Source organism: Penicillium cosmopolitanum (assembly GCF_028827165.1).
Source record: "Penicillium cosmopolitanum strain IBT 29677 chromosome Unknown utg000012l:1.0-3308103.0:1.0-3310761.0, whole genome shotgun sequence".
NCBI lineage: Eukaryota > Fungi > Ascomycota > Eurotiomycetes > Eurotiales > Aspergillaceae > Penicillium > Penicillium cosmopolitanum.
This window is the reverse complement of record NW_026622682.1, coordinates 1,651,177-1,667,286: the sequence shown is the minus strand read 5'-3', so window position 1 is coordinate 1,667,286 and position 16,110 is coordinate 1,651,177. Positions and strand designations below refer to the sequence as shown.

Sequence of the window (16,110 nt, the reverse complement as noted above, 5' to 3'; positions counted from 1 at the left end):
AAAGACAAGAGATTCAACACTATCCAGCGGAAATTGCATTCAGCCTGCCCTGGAGTTCCAACACCACCTGATGCATCTCCGTCATCCTGCCCAGGGCATCCTCGAGTGTGGTCTCTGCAGCAGACAAAATGTCAGAGCCGAGGGGCAGTATCTTTAACTCTAGGGTGGAAAACAAATGATGCCCGGAGTTCGTTCGGAAGGACTTTTCGGCTTCCCATGCCTCCCCACGAAGAACATCCAGTTCCTCCAGATCGGCTGCTCGCAGTTCTTTATTTTCGAATAAGAACCTGAGCTTTTCTCTCATTTTTGTAAGAATGCTTTTCACAAGATCCTCTTTGACAACGAAGCGATACCCCTGTGTGAATACCAGATAGCGCATCCCAACGTGGAGATATTTGGGAATTAAAGGCTCTCCTGCTTTTTTTGCACGCAGAAGCGACTGGCAATGATTGAAAAGAATCATGTTGAAATGTCCTTCAACGCTCTGTGCAGCTTTTTGCCTTTCTTCCCGGACTTTTCTCCTGCGTCTCCAATGCCTTTGAAGGAAGATGATGCTGTTGGTTTCGACCGGCGAATATTCGTCAGAATGTGAAGATTCAACGGAATGGAACGCGGCAGCATTAGAATCTTGGACATCTTGTTCGAATTGGTCATCCCACCGATTCTTAATGCATTCACTGACTTTGAGGATTGGTGCTGAAGCATCGACAAATCCTTTCAAGTATGCTGGAGCGGTAGTTTTGTCGTTCAGTGTGACAACCCGGAGCGTGTTTTTCCCGGCATAGCATGAAAATGTTGCTTTCACGCCTTCACGCAGCTTGGCTGGGGATTCCATCGTATGGGAGGCCCAGTTGGGTGGGGATACCAGTGCTAGGGTCTAGAACTTGCTGTTAGCATTCGAACATCTCACGGTGAAGAAGATCTTGAATTTTAATCAGAGAGAGATACCTTTGAGATCCGCGCTGACAAACTATCAATCCCACGTGGCCGAGAAGGATAGTGAGATAAATTCAGCATCACCGTAAGCAGCAAGTCGAAAATTCGTCGTTTGTGGACAGCCGGAGACTTATGTCGGCCCTTGAATTGTAATGGCAATTGCGCCTCATTATCGAGCTTCTCGAAAATAATACAGAATGAAATAATAGCATCCCGGAGAGGTATAATACATTCCCTTCTGTCCTTATCTTGTGGCTCCGCAGCGTCCAACTCGAGTGGGGATCTGATGATATCAGGCAAGTGTAGAAAGGCCCAGGAGGATGGTAAGACGACCGCATTTCCAGGGTTCATTGCACACAGAAAAGCCGTAACTCCGAATTCGACAACGGAAAGTATCGGGTGGAGATTCGACAAAATCAACTTATCAACGATTTTCGTCGCATTGAGAAACCCATGAAGGCCACGCGCCTGTTCAAAGGTTAGTCAGTAAAGTAGAAAGGAGTAAATAGCTTGGTTGGAAAAAGAATACCAATTCCGTACGTCCCGAATCCTGGCGTGCAGTTGAAGCTGCTCGACGCACTCTCTCCAGTGCTTGGAGGGCCTCTTTAGTTGATATCAATGGATGATCCGACGACGGATGACGGGAAAGGATGGAAGTTATCTTTCTCATCAGCGTCCGCGCGAAGATTGTCGTTGTCCTTGGGCCAAGGAAATACGCAATTTGACACTGTTCCAGGATGCCGGTGAAAGTATGCATCTCGTACCAGCTCTTCTTCATTCGAAAAAGAAGCAAGTCTTCCCAACAACCTGCAACGTTACCTGCGACGTTACCTGCGACGTTACGGCCTTTCCCTTTTGCAAGTAAATGTCGGACATTCATTATTGCCTGGCCAGATTGATCTAGAGGCGTCACAAATATGATCTTCTCTTCAAGCTGCTGCAACCAATACCCCCTGCGACCTAGAAACTTTCGCTGAAAGGACTCTGACATGACTCGGCGCATATATGTTTGTGTGAGATGAGCGTACATGCCCGAAATCATAGCGAGCGATACCATAGCTTCTTGGCAAGTTTCAGTAGTCGGTCGGTCGTGAAGCTGACTGCATTGCCCCGTCCGTCTTTTCATGCACAATCCACGTAGCAGAAAGGGTGTGCAGCGTTTAGGAAATTCCTGTGCAATCAAGGCTTTCGCACGCACATCGAAGAGGTCCATGGCATCAGCAAATAAGTTCTGAGCCCATGTCATAGCCTGGAAATTAAGTGCCCCTAATGTGCCATCGGAATTGCTTTCGGGGACCGGTGAGCAGTACTTCGACCAGTATTGCTTGAGAGGCGCTTTTTCATGCCTGCCGAGCGTATATATTCCACAAGCAAGGTAGAGAGAATCGAGGGATGAATGTGCAAGTTCTGGGTCTGGGGTTGGATGTTGGGCTCGGAAGTTCTGGACTGGACTCCCTGTTTGATTTCGAGAAGTGCTCCGGCTTGGGCTCTGGGTTAAATTCGGAGCTTCGTCCCTGGTTTCGCTCATAGTTTCGCTCCAAGTGAGGCTCTCGGTTGAACCCTGGTTTAGTTGCGAGACTAAAATTTCGAATAGCTTTGCAAATAGCAGAACCATATTGTATGGTAAGTATACAGTCGTTGACACTTCCAGGTGCTTCTGAAAACGAAACAAAACCGGGGCGATGTTACCAAACGCGCACAAGAGGTCGTCAGTAGGCCTTTCCATCTCCCACCAGCCTTGAGGATGACCGGGATCTTCATTGGTGACATCTAAAATGTCAAAGACAAGTTTCCACTCAGAGAGATGATTCTTGATCCAGATCACATCATGAAAGTCCTCAGCAATTTCTTTCGCCGTGCCGAAAAATCCAACTTCGAGAACGCCTTTCTTGGTCCACATGTTTGAGACTATGACATAGTTCAAGACTTGTTTGAAGGTTTCTTGTTCGACTTGGTTGATCAAATTGTGCTCGTTGACTGTTTTCACTGCTTCTAGCACGTTTCCGTTTTCGACATGTGTCTTGTATAGTTCCATCCATTTCTCGTTTGTGGCGTAGTACGAACAAAGATCATCCACCAGGTCGAACTCAATGAAGAAGTCGACTTTTTCGGCTTCGGAACCAAGGAGGTTGATAGTCGCGACTCTCAGGTCGGAAGAAACTCGGCCCTGTTTCAGTAGGATGTTGCAAAGACGTGAGTACCGTTGTCGAATATTGGCGTCCAGCTTGTCGGGATTCCTATGGAAAAGGTAAATAAATCAGCGTTCATTTTGATCAAGTCAAAAATTTGATCGAGACATACCGGCTCAGGTAAACGATAAGATCGTCGAATTTATCCCCTCTTTGAAGGACTTCGACAGCTTTCTCGAAATCCCCATCGACATCATAGCATTCTGATGCGGCTTGGAAGGATGACCCTAGCTCGTAAAGCTTAGCTGCCCTTTGAAGCTGGCCCTTGTTCTTCCAAATGTCTGGAGTGGAGTTAGCATTGATTGCAACGATTCCTTTCTGTTTCAAAGAAACTAACCGGCAGCCTTGTCATGTTTGCCAATTTGCTCGTAGCATTCCGCGGCATCTTCCAGCATGTCGATTCCACGGAACAATTCGATTGCCTTTTCGAAATATCTCGTGGATCCATCGATGTCCGTGAACTTGCGGCCTCTTCCCTCGCGACGGCAATCGTATGCCTCTGCCCGTTCGGCACCTTCGGTATCGCCGGCCTTGTTGTAGCAGAAGATTGCCTTGGAGCATTCATTAACTCGTGCTCAAATGATCCTGTCAAAAATTTGGAAAGAGTAGAGTTTACTAACCGCTTGGTAGTTCATTTGGTGGAAAAGTTGTGTAGCGCGCTTCTTCCATTGCGCGGGATCGACAGAACCGCCTGCTCGGAGAGCCTTCAACTTCTCCGCAGACTGGAGAATGAGTTAGCCAAGTCCCGTGAGGATATGGAAGGACAATCATACTTGTTCATCCTTCTTTCTTGCAATGTCAACAAGCCCTAGGCTGTTGTTTTCAGTGAGTGCTTTGACTATGGAGTCGAGGGCGCTTTCGCTGGTCTCCATGAACCACAATTGTTTTCTTGCTCGGGTCACTGCCACATATAGTTGCTAGAAGAGATGTTAAACCGTCACTTTCACAAAAGAATACCTTCCATGGGCTACTCACTTTCAACTCCACGCACAAGGCCTGTTAAAATTTGGTCAGTATAGGAAAGCGCAAAGTGAAAAGATCCGAGTGATGAACCCACCGCATGCTTCCTGGAATCAAATTCGCCCCGCGGCTCTTGTGCCAGTAAGTGTAGACATCGATAGCTACTTCCAAGGTCACTGCCCCCGAAGAAATCGTAGATGAGCACATCGTCGAATTCCATTCCTTTGCTCTGAAGAATTGTGAGAACCAAAGCCACCTCGCCGATGTCAGTTTGTAATTTGACTTTCGAATCATCGTCCCGCACAAGGATTACTTGCTCGGCTCCAAAGTTCGCGACTTTGTCGTTCATTTTCGTCAAGCCGATCATTCTTGATGAGAGAACAGAGCAGTCGAATCCGGCTAAGAAGGATTAATTTTGAATAATTTGCTGTTCAATTTTGGGATCTCACTTACCAAAAATGATGGGTACTGGGCCATCGATTTGGCTAACCTCGGGATTTAGCTTGTCGATGGTTTCCGGGAAGCCTGATAGCTGTAGTTAGCCCTTGGGGTGAAATAGACCATTCGGGACTTCTCATGACTTACCGCTCCAAAGCACCTGCATGACCCACGACGCAAAGCTCAGAATACCCTGGTGAGAACGGTAGTTTCTTGCCAGCATAAATTGACTAGGCTTGGCAACATTCTGTTTCAAAAAGGTGGCAGTAGACTCATGTTCGTCAAAAAAGGCAGCTCTGACCTCAGGGAAACGGAAGACTGAATCCTTGGAAATACATTGCGCCGTATCGCCCGCTATCGATCATTGTCAGCACAGCCATGTCTAAGTTCACGGACGAGGTATTACCTAGATGAATTCCACGAGCGTTGAACACAGCCTTGAAAAGCAAAACAATGTCGACGCATCTCAGGTCTTGGATCTCTAGACGCAATATGTCAGTCAACACCAATTAACAAGGGAAAGGTTGGACCTACTGTCGACGTAGATTTCTTCGAAGCAACGACGTAATTGGGATGCGAAATTCTGGTTCTCCGCGACGTATTTCAGCACATCCATGACACGGTCCAAATCATCAATTTGACCTCGTTGCTTTTTGAGTCTCTCATACCGCTCATAGACATCAAAGGCCTTTTCGCGATCTGCCACGCCTGGAAAAGCAGGCGATACCTTCGATCCCTTGGGCACATATTCTTCGCGGGAAAGCGCCCGCAGACTTTGTGCACAAATTCTTGAACCCCGGATAACTCCCATTATTTCTGCAAAAATGAGCTCCGATGGGCAGCCATGGGGTGCAAATGCGGAAAGGCAGCCCCAGTACTCGTACTTGAAAATATCAAAATCAATGACGGGTGTTGCTTTCAAGTTGCTTTTTTGGTCAGGTTTGCCTTTCGATTTTGCATAGTTTCCTTCGTTGAACTTTTGTCGGTCGGCGTTCCTACCGATGGTCAGCAGAATGCAATGCGTGGAATATGTGAATATCAGAATTAATGACTCCGAATGAGGGCACATACTGCATGCTCTTCTCTAACATCCCAAAGAAACTTGTCATACGTGCAGACAAAGGGGAAATTCACGTCTTGTAACTTCAGGATTTCATCAGGCTCCTCGTCTGGTGGTATCCAGGTACTCGAGATTCCTGACGCAGTATGGATAAGATTCCTTGCGTACAGCTGAAGCTTGGCCGCCAAATGAGGAGATCTAGTAAGGAGGAGCTATGACATGTTAATAAAGAAAGCCCTTTGGGTCGAATGACTGACCTGTTTCATTCGGTCCGAATTTGGAATTCCCTCTCGGGCTTGATGTTTACCAAGTAGCTGGAAAAGAAGACATGTTGTCTTTCCAGTGCCACTTCGCCCCAAAATCAAACTTGAAGTTTTTGAATGATTTACTATTGCAATTTCCTCCTGCGACAAGTCAAAGGGAAACTCTTCGTAGCCCTTCGCATTTGAAAGAGCTTTCAAAAACGGGTCCGTGACATTGGTAAACTTTCCTAGTACGAGAAATATGAATTAGTCCGGACCTTGTAAATGAGAACGGTTCCACTCACCAAGTAGGTCGACCAAGACTTGGCTTTTTTTATTTGCTCTTTCGGGTTGACCTGCGGAGTTATAAACCGGCAGCACTTCCCACCGCTGAGGCACGCAGCTCCCGTCGGGGAGCTTCGTTGGGTCCTTCTTGCAGATATCCACAATGTCTTCCTTGTAATGCTGCTGTAGGTTGATTATTCGATCGACTGCCGGGAGAAGCTAAGATTCGCGATGAGCATGTATGAAGTCCGAATTTGTGAGAATGAGCCATACCTGTTCGCGGCTAACCATGTCCCAAACTTTGATGGTTTGGCCAAACTGTTTCCTTGCTGTCAACTCATCGTAATAGCCGACATCGACCTGCCAGAGGATGAAGATCTCTCCGGGAAGAGGACTATATCGAATGGGGACCACGGGCACCGAATCTGTCTTTGACCCATGGGGTACTTGTCGCGATCGCTTTTTCCAGCCTCGCCCTTGAGCAAGCTCCCGAAGATTGTATTCCACACGAGGAAACATCCCCTCGTCAATGAGCTTTTTGACCTTTTCCATCGCCAAGTCGGAAAGCAGAACTTTCCACGCTCCGACACGCTCGCCGTAGAGGTTGACTTGTTCCGCGGTAGTGGCCATTGGGTAAACATTCTGTTGATCTTCCGGTAGACTAAGGGTGGCTAAATTGCTTGTCAGTCTCTCCGAGCATAGTCGGCAAGGGAAACTATCCACCGCTTTGCTGATGAGTTGGGGTATCTGTCGTTGAATTTGCTCCCTGGTATAGGCCAAACCATATATCCCCTGGGGTAGTGGGATATGCAGCTTGTCAAGACCTTCCTTGATAAACGAAGGTATCCCAAACTGCTCTTTCTTTTTGTCTCGAGTTTGATTTGTCTTTTTCTCGTCGCGGTCTAGGACCCTCATTTTTTCCCAGGGCACGGTGTTCTCTTGCTTTTGAGGTGGGTGTTCGTTTGCGGCCTGAGTAGGCCTGGTGAAGTCGTCAAGTTGATGCATCAATTCCTGAATATCGCTCCATTCGGTACATGAGTCGCCAATTGAATGGTCACCAGGGCAGGCGCCGCAAAGGTGAAGGGTCCTTTCAGCCAGGTTCTCCACCACCGTCTGCCCAAGAAGCTGCTGGTGCTGCTTTGAGGTGATCCAGCGTTTGATGACTTCGGCGTATCTCTCACTGGCCAAAAGCTGTTCAAACATGTTATCCTTTTCCAGGAGCAACGTTAGTACCTCGCGGAGGTAGAGGGTGAGGTGAGGAGTAACAATCGGTAAGGCGGAGCCTGCAAGTTCGACGTATTGAGTAAGTGAAAACGGGCCGTTTTGCATTTGCATGAGAGGAGCCACGACATTTCGGAAGATCTCAACTGAGACTTGATCCGAGAGGCTTTTTTTTCCCCAGCTTCTCAAACATCTTGCAGAGGCGCGAGATTATCTGTGCTGGCCTGAGTATCATGCAATCATGCAGGGACTGGTCCTGCGCGAAAAGTGAGAGGTCAACCTTGCGTTTTTCGAGTCTAGCGATGGCATGGTTGAGAAACTTTTGTTCTGGATCGCTTTCCTGGATGAGGATGTTGTAGAAAGGACAGTTTTGAACAGACATGATGCGAAGTTGAAAGTTACGTCGCGGACTGGCGAGCGTTGACGTGAAGGGGTACTGTATTGCGCAGGTTGAACAGGGAAGAGGTGAGTTGAGGGAACTTTGAGTCAGTTGAAGATTGAAAAGGCGTTGTCTGATGTGGTATGAGAATTGAGGTGTTGGTGGCAAGTTGGTGACTGGAGGAGAATGGAAGCAGGCGAAGAGGAAGGCAGAAGAGGAAGGTAGCAACACAACAACACCGGGTAAAAAAACCGATATTGAACAGACTAGCGTAGAGAGAAAATCAATTGCTGGGACTTGTAGAAAATATTAATCGATTTTATTTAGTAATTGGATTTGTTTTTGCAGTTCCCTAGGAATCTCCACATTGCACTAGGACTCTTACCAGTCTATAGTGCCGGCTAAGTGGTAGGTTCGAAATTTACCTGGGAAATATCCAGAGCGTTAATCATGCGAATTTAATAGATGCCTTGGTGTCAACATAGAGTTGAGTAGATTGGATGGCAAATTCTGAGGTGGTGAGCTAGACAATAGGTAGTATATCAATGTGGAGTTATACTAGAGGTAGGTATTACCGCCAAAGAACAAGGGAGGTGAGAAGGGAGCGAGAGAACAAAGAGAATTATGCTTTAGTAACACGCTAGTCTAACAGAAGAATAATGTAAGTATATGCAGGCCTATCGCTCTGCCAACAATCCAAACAACAACTCAGTCCGCTTCCAATACTCCTGCCCCATCTTCTGCATCGACTTCAACATTTCCGGGTTGGCGTCAGCACTCTTCTGGACACGACCTGCGACATCAGCCAGCTGAGCCGGGTCGCCCAGCATGTGAGCAAGGTAGACGGCGTCGAAGAAGAGTTGAATTTTCCAGTCGCGGATGGTATCAGAGCGAGAGGAGTCATCGGAGGCTTTTGGTTTGTTATTTTGTTCCTTTGAACCGGAGTCGGGTTCACCCTCCTTGCCGTCCCCCCTTGCCGTCCTTCTTGTTGTCTTCCTTCTCATCCTTCTGGGGATCCTCATCCTTGGTCTCCGATGACTCGCTGGGTTTAATTGGAGATTTCCAGTTGTCCAGCTCATCCAGCGTGGAACCGATCAGGGTCTCGAGCTGTGTTTGCAGTGCTTCCTTCAAGACTCTCAAAGTCGACGGGTCCCACAGATCAGATCCGTTTTCGTCCATGATAGCTGCCAGGCGACGTAAATATTTGAATGCACCTGGAGACGGTTGGACCGGAACTGGAGGTTCGCCTTCCCAGAGGGATCGACCGGGAACAATCTTGAGCTTCTTGGTCTCTGGGTGGGTATTGGACGATGGCACAAAGGATAGGGAGCCAGTTTGGGCCACAATTTCTGCAGCAAGAAGTTTCTGCAGACCCGGCACAACATCACTAGAGAAGAGGAAGTCGTCGGCAACAAAGCCAGTAGGAATATCGCGACGGACGAGTCGAATGAGTCGCAGCAAAAACGTAGCCTTTTCGCTCTGGTGCGATGACCCGAATGCGTTAAAGGCCTCGCTGAACGAAACCTGGAGAGTGTTAAATGCTTCACGCATGGCAGCTTGTAAAGAATCGGACAACAGGCGTGGATCTTCCTCGTTGAGTTGAGGCGTTATGTTGATATCGTCATCTTCAACTTCACTACCCACGAGAACATCGGTCCATCTAAGCCGGCGAAGTGTATCAATAGATTGATTCACGTCCCGAATAGAAGCGAGCCAGGATTGATATTTGACCAGAACCGCGGATACATCAGCATCACGACCAAGGAGCCTGTCAGTGACAGACTGCTTGAAAGTTGCAGCGCCGTTGGAGTAGTCGGCAGAGATCATATCCGAGTCCCACAGTGACCCATTTGAGTTGTGGTGTTGTGAATTTTGCCAAGATGAGATTGTCGTAGAGATATGTCCAGACAGTTCGTCGATTGTTTCCACTTTCGTCGTCAGCACGCGCTTGAGATTGTCATTAAAAACACCACGAAGGCGCTCAAGTACGTTCACTGAGCGGTGCATAATAGTAGATCCCCATGATTCCAGCCAAAGCTCAAATGTTTCGGTACGCAAAGACAAAAGTTCCTGAAAGTCATTGCTATGAGCAAGACTCTTTAGACAACCTTCGGCGAATTTCTCAAACGCGGTTAAAGACCACTCTTTGATTGAATCCACACCTTCGCTGCGGCTTAAATCGCTCAATTTGATATATGGCGTGAAGTTGATGACGCCGGGGGCTGCGAAACGGCCAAGAATCTCGATCTCCAGGCCATCCAAGTTGCGAATCTCTGGGTCGGATAAGACCGGTCTAGACTTGAGTTTTGATAGTACATCGGTGAATTGGCGAGATCGGAGCACTTTGGAAGTTTGCAAGGTGGCAACAAGAATGCGAAGTGTCTTGGGAATGTTCTCGCGCGACTTCTCTAGCTGACTGGTGATAACGCCAAGGCGCACTTGATGGAATTTGTGTATAGCCTCGTCGGATGAAGTGCTTGAAACAAGACAATAAGCGGCCAGGGATTCGATAATCGTTTCTTCGGTGGCATTTGAAGATGCCAGACGTTTATCAATTCGATTCAAGAGGGTAAGACGCAAAGACGCCAGTTGCTTGCGGAGGTCATCGAGGAATGGCGGGATCGATTCCTGCTGAGAGAGGGTCTTGTGCAGAAGACGCGAGACGACCAAGATCTTCGCGATTAATAAAAGAGAGGCACGTCGTCGCAACAGTCGCGCAATTGATGTTGTACACCGATGGAGGAGAGCCAGCTGGGCCCCAAACGTATGCTTATCGGCATCTAACCGACGAAGGGAAGTTAGTAATCGTATAGATATAAAATACCACCCACTATTACATACCTTTTTCTACCATATCCCGCTTCATCTGTCGAGCATGCAGGTGTTTCTTTTCGACCAAGCGCGGATTGCATCGTCGTCCAACGTCAGACAATATTGAATCCACGTTCTGAATCTCCTTATTCATCACAACAATGGTTTCGGCCGTCCCAACAAGCTCTCGGTATCGAGTACTATCACATAAACCACCACAGTCAGTAAAATAAAGCATACCATATCATTCGACAAGAACAACTTACCCCACGAGAGCTCGGAGCTTCTCCTTATTGCTTGCGATGTCGCGGCGCAATTCCTGTTCCACCCGACGGACGGTAGGGATCGGGTATTGGAATGCATCCTGCCATGATTTCAGGCTCTGGGGATCTGGGGCCTCCGGGGCCATTTTGGCGACGATGTTGAGGTGATGTTGGAGGCCGCGTTGAGACCAAATCAGCCCGTTGCGGGCTTCCGAAGGGTTATGTCAGCTATCTTATCGGCAGGTGACTCAAAGAAAAAAGATCCCCGCGTTCGCAAGAGTTCCCCTCGTCATCTTCAACACTTGAATTCTTTTCATCTTTCAATTATTATTGACTTTCAGAATGCCCTTGATGGAGTCTGAAGGTGCACCAGTCGAGTCGACCTCAAATGGCCTCCCCGATCGACTGCCATTCCCACCCATCACATACTCCCATATTCTGCACTGCTCATATCACGATTGGCATCCGCGGTATGCCGATTCAATCGATCCCCTTTGATGGATATTTGAGTGTTTTTACTAACAATCTCCCAGGTACCGGACCCTTGCCCCTAAATCCAAAACCATTCCTTTGCCCGAACAATTCGTCACATACCTCCGCGCCGACGGTATCCTCCTCCCACCCGAAAACCGTCCCCGAACCGAAGACGATGACTACGATACCTTCTCAGACGACGGCGAAGAAGAGGTTGACCCCTCACTAGAATGGCCAGAGGTCCACAGCCAAGTGAAGAGCATAATCTCCGAATTTCGCCAAGTCACCCCAAAACTGAACTGGAGTGCTCCCAAAGACGCAACCTTCATGTCCGCCACAAATGACACAAAATGCCAAACACCAAACGACATCTACCTCCTTCTCAAAAGCAGCGACTTTATCACACATGACCTTGACCATCCCTTCGATGACTGCGTTCCGGACCAGGAAAGCGAAAATGGTGGTGGTGCCGCTCCCGCCGATGGACCCCTCCCGGAGGTCCCTTACCACCTAGTCTTGCGCAAATACGCCAACTTCAACCCCTCGCTTGAGTTCCGCTGCTTCGTCCGCAATCGTAAACTTCTTTGCATGTGCCAGCGGGACCAGAATCACTTCGATTTTCTATTCCCGATGCGCGACATGTTACGCTCCCGCATCCAATCCTTCTTCGACGATAAGCTGCGTGATACATTCCCCGACCCGAATTTCACTTTCGATGTGTATATACCCGCGCCGCACCAGCGAGTCTGGTTGATCGACATTAATCCCTGGGCGCAGCGGACGGACCCGCTTCTTTTCAGCTGGCTCGAGATCTTGACGATGAAGGACCCTGTTGGTTTTGAAGAGGAGGAAGATGATATGGCTGGAGGCGTTGTGCGGATTTCTCTTCATGATGGCAGTGTTACGGAATTGGATGCGAATGGTCAGCCTGTGGATGACTCTGGCTCGTCTTCGGAGGAGGAAGAAGAGGATCTTGACAACGTTACTCCCAAGGGACTGGATGGCGGAGAGGACGATGAGTTCGCTCCCTTCCTACCGGAGTTCCGTCTCATCAAAAAGAATGACCCCGAGGCATACTCTTTTGCGACACCGCAGTACTCGGCTCATAAGGTGCCGAGGGAGTTGGTTGATGCTTCACTCGCTGGTCCGGGTGGGATGAGTGAGTTTATGGGTAAATGGCAGGATATTTTGCAGAACCAGATGCGTCAGCAACAAGCAGACAGCAGTGATTCGGAGTAAATCAAAGGTTCACTTCGTTTGGGTGATGAATCTCCAGTCATATATTTGCTTAGACATGTTTATTAGATTATTTATGATTGCATCTAACGGCGAAAATACATTCAATTTTTGATCCATTTCTATTTCCTCCACTTCAAGTTGATCATTAGGCCATTTCAGCTCGAAGCCATACTGTAATGGATCCTTGAAAATAAGGATAACCACCAAACCTTGCAATGAAATCGATCGAGTTCGAACTACTTGTGCCATTCAATCCTCCGAAATTGCCCTTGTTATTACATACTACGGAGCAGTAATTACTAGTTTACTCTCTATTCAGGAGCAATGGGACATATTTTAATACTTGGGAGCCTGCCCAGGTGATTGGTTGAGTGGGCCTGGCTCCATCGGGCCGAAGCAATGATCTGCATCCACGCCTCGTGGGCGTAACAACGTTTTTTCCTTGAGGAAAAATTCCGAGAACTATTGAACTTTGTAATGAACTTACGATCCCATTGGGCAATTGCCCTACGCACTAGAATTAGTAGAATCAATAAATTACTAAATTACTAGAAACAGATGAAAATCAATGCTATATGGAAAATCTTGGAAGAAGAGCCAAATAGTAGGGCTGACTTTCAATTCATTATGTACTGTACTAGCATATCCGAACGCCCTCCTTAGTCCGAAATCCATAGAGATAATTTATTTGCACTTTCCATTAGGCGCGTTGCGGAGTTGCTAAGTTTTCAACCATTGATTAGCTAGCTGATTTCATGGGTCTCCTGCATGTGTACGAGTAGTTATTGTCAGGGACATACCACGCAAACTCCCGATTTGCAGTTTCCGAGGCTACCATCCTTCTTGCAAGTAGCACCGGGGGCAAGCTAAAAGAAAAATTAGATTATTGATCCAGTTAGAGAACTTTATGGAATATTCATACCTCGGGCTTCGCAGCCATGGACAGGCCGGCAAGGGCAAGAATGACGAATGTGAGACGCATAGTTTCGTAAGGAAGATCGCGCGGAAATGGTATATTGAAAGGAGGGATATGAATTTTGGAAGAAAGTGTTTCGAGATGAATGCGCGAATTGGGCGAGTATTCAGGGTCTTATATGTATTATGCTTCGACCCCGGGTTTATTTGCTTCGGGAACCCAGATCGACGGCAATAGTATGGGGCAGGTTACCCACAATATGAGGCACTTGATGAGCGGATCAAATGATGCGATGTAGATCCAATGAGATAATTCTTATACCCTGAAGATCATTCGATAGACATTCTGACCTACCCTAGACATTTAGTTTGGGGTCAATCGTTATTAAACGTTGAACGGCTCCGTTCTTCTGTTGGACGGTCCTCGGATATGGAGTCGCCAAGAGCCATTGTGGTTCAGGGGCTAGAGACCCTTGCACTGGGAGGCAATGCCACGAATCAGATGTACAAGTCTTTTCAAAGTTTCGGCTTGCCCTGAGTTGGGCTAGGCTGGGCATTATAAAGACCTCGCTGGGGAATGCTGGCCGTTAGAAAGATTCAAGAATACTTATGGAAGTGAAAGCAAATGTGCTTTATAACAACCAGAAATAAAAATTCAAACGGACAGATCATTCACTCTAATCATGAGTCTAGCTCAATCATATCTTTATTTACAAATCTAGAGAGGAACCGAGCCGAACCTCCCCCTACGGCTATCCTTAAGAGACCTCAGAACAGGACAGACCACCTCGCAAAGACTCCGACTCAAAGCTAAAGCTTATGCTTCTTCTCACCCGAAGCCAACTTCCGAAACTCCTCCTGAGGAACCCCACTAAGAAACCTCTCAAGACCCATAAACGCCTCAATCCCATTCTGACGATCAAGCAGCTCCCGTTCGGGCCTACGAACCAACTCCTTGATCTTCAAAAGACTAGATTGATTCAAATGCGACCCCAACCTCTCCTCAACCTCATGAAGAACCGCCTTCAAAAAGCCCTCCGAATCATCCTTCTTTCCCGAAGGTGCCTGAATAACCTTATTCACGAATCCAGTTGATACAAGATCCTCGCACGGAATCCGCTTGCTCATCAGCAGTGCCTCGTTCGCCTTGGCGATGCCGAGACGCTCGACAAAGGCGCGGCTTGCGCCGCCTTCGGCTACAAGGCCCAGGGAGGAGAAGGGTGTTAGGATGAATGTGTGTGGTGTTGCGTAGATGAAGTCTGCGTGGGCGACTAGGGCTGCTGAGAGGCCGACGGCGGGTCCGTTTCAGGGCTACGACGAGGATCTTGGTGTGGTTGTAGAATGTTCGAGTTACGTCTGTGTTGTTTGCGACGAAGGATTTGACTAGTTCGCGGCGGACGTTGGAGTTTAGGTCGCCGTTGGGTCGGCTGCTGGTTACGTCTGCGCCGCTGGATTTAGTGTTAGCTGGGAATGGAATGGAATGGGAAAATAACATTGGGACTGGGATTGGGTGTGCTTCATACGCGGAGAAGAATCGGCCAGTTCCGGTTAGGACGGTGATGTAGATGTCATCGCGTTTTTCGACCTCTCGTAGACGTTCGGCCAGGAGGTAGTACAGGTCCTGGTTCAGGGCATTGAGCTTGTCGGGTCGGTTGAGAGTGATGATCGCAACGCGGTCTTGGTAAGTAACGGTAATGATTTGTTCGTTGGACATGTTTGCTGATGATCAATAAATTGGAGTTGATTTTTGGGGAGGGGAAAGGTGGAGGTTAGTCTTAGAAAGAATGATATGAGGGCAGCTTCAAATAGAAATACACAAAGACCAACACCAACCCCAGCTGTGCCGAAGCGTCGGCAAGGCCATTCGAGGCTTCGCCAAAACGCCTGCCTTTTTTGCGGGGAGCCGAGGCCCGCGGCGGGTCAGGTGATATGCATGAGTAATCATATTTGCATTAATCGATGCATCTCACACCGCCTGGCTTTTCTGCCGGGTGGGAACATCAGACAATTCGAGATCATCCGAGTCGGGCCTGGACATAGGAACATTTGATATCCCCGATTTTACACAGAGGCCTCCGCGTTAAAGGTCTATCGCGATCTTGATACCTGTTATATCAGAACAAGCAATCAGGAATCAAAGCGTCAGGTCCACAATTCAAACTTACCCACCATGTCGTCCTTCATCCGCAAACTCCAGGGCGGAAACCTGGAAGTCTTCAAGGTAAGCCAAACCCTTGGACAACTCACTCTACCAAACACAAAATTGCATCTGAATACAATCCATTCATTCACTTCCAATGCTATCCGCATCCGTATTTACCTAACTTTCCACCTCCTTCCCCGCTAACATAATCCCAGTTCGGCATGTACGTTCTCTTCCCAATCGGTTGGATGTACTACTTCGGCACAAACCTCGACGACCGCTTCAAGACAAAGGACTTCTGGCCAACAGCCGAACAATCACACAAGATCCCAATTGACAAGGAGGAAATTGATAAGGAGTTGTCTCGTATGCGCATGATCGATGGTATTAAGCGGGAGCGCGCGGAGAAGGAGCGTGAAGCGCTGGCTGCTGTTCAGGCCCAGGCTCAGGCTCAGGCCCAATCAGAGCAATAAGCTGATTTTGCGAAACTTTTGCCTCTCTACTCGGCGCATCGAGTGTATGATATCATGGCCTCTTGATTTATCAAGAGAGCTC

General features: G+C 48.0%; 5 protein-coding genes across 5 annotated transcripts; 2 read left to right on the top strand and 3 right to left on the bottom strand.

Moving 5' to 3' along the window:
* Window positions 1-19: 19 nt before the first annotated feature.
* N7509_013359 (tetratricopeptide repeat protein) lies at window positions 20-7,439 on the bottom strand (the record flags this gene model as incomplete). Its single annotated transcript, XM_056637996.1, has 17 exons — window positions 20-877; window positions 949-1,404; window positions 1,466-3,173; window positions 3,238-3,406; window positions 3,463-3,676; window positions 3,746-3,847; window positions 3,899-4,042; window positions 4,101-4,121; window positions 4,183-4,484; window positions 4,539-4,610; window positions 4,671-4,877; window positions 4,930-5,004; window positions 5,058-5,518; window positions 5,635-5,795; window positions 5,973-6,073; window positions 6,131-6,329; window positions 6,384-7,439. The coding sequence occupies 17 exons, from the start codon at window positions 7,437-7,439 to the stop codon at window positions 20-22; spliced, it is 6,306 nt and encodes a 2,101-aa protein (XP_056481503.1).
* A 948-nt stretch (window positions 7,440-8,387) lies between these two features.
* Window positions 8,388-10,930, bottom strand: N7509_013358 (COG1/VPS51 family protein; the record flags this gene model as incomplete). Its single annotated transcript, XM_056637995.1, has 4 exons — window positions 8,388-8,620; window positions 8,688-10,490; window positions 10,552-10,721; window positions 10,788-10,930. 4 exons carry the CDS (start codon window positions 10,928-10,930, stop codon window positions 8,388-8,390), a joined length of 2,349 nt encoding a protein of 782 aa, XP_056481502.1.
* A 196-nt stretch (window positions 10,931-11,126) lies between these two features.
* cdc123 (cell proliferation protein CDC123) lies at window positions 11,127-12,497 on the top strand (the record flags this gene model as incomplete). The annotated part of the gene is made up of 2 exons (XM_056637994.1): window positions 11,127-11,254; window positions 11,318-12,497. The coding sequence occupies 2 exons, from the start codon at window positions 11,127-11,129 to the stop codon at window positions 12,495-12,497; spliced, it is 1,308 nt and encodes a 435-aa protein (XP_056481501.1).
* A 1,725-nt stretch (window positions 12,498-14,222) lies between these two features.
* On the bottom strand, window positions 14,223-15,126 carry N7509_013356 (dodecenoyl-CoA isomerase; the record flags this gene model as incomplete). The annotated part of the gene is given in 3 exon segments (XM_056637993.1): window positions 14,223-14,689; window positions 14,706-14,860; window positions 14,936-15,126. The coding sequence occupies 3 exon segments, from the start codon at window positions 15,124-15,126 to the stop codon at window positions 14,223-14,225; spliced, it is 813 nt and encodes a 270-aa protein (XP_056481500.1).
* A 456-nt stretch (window positions 15,127-15,582) lies between these two features.
* N7509_013355 (uncharacterized protein) lies at window positions 15,583-16,028 on the top strand (the record flags this gene model as incomplete). The annotated part of the gene is made up of 2 exons (XM_056637992.1): window positions 15,583-15,633; window positions 15,771-16,028. 2 exons carry the CDS (start codon window positions 15,583-15,585, stop codon window positions 16,026-16,028), a joined length of 309 nt encoding a protein of 102 aa, XP_056481499.1.
* Window positions 16,029-16,110: the final 82 nt, after the last annotated feature.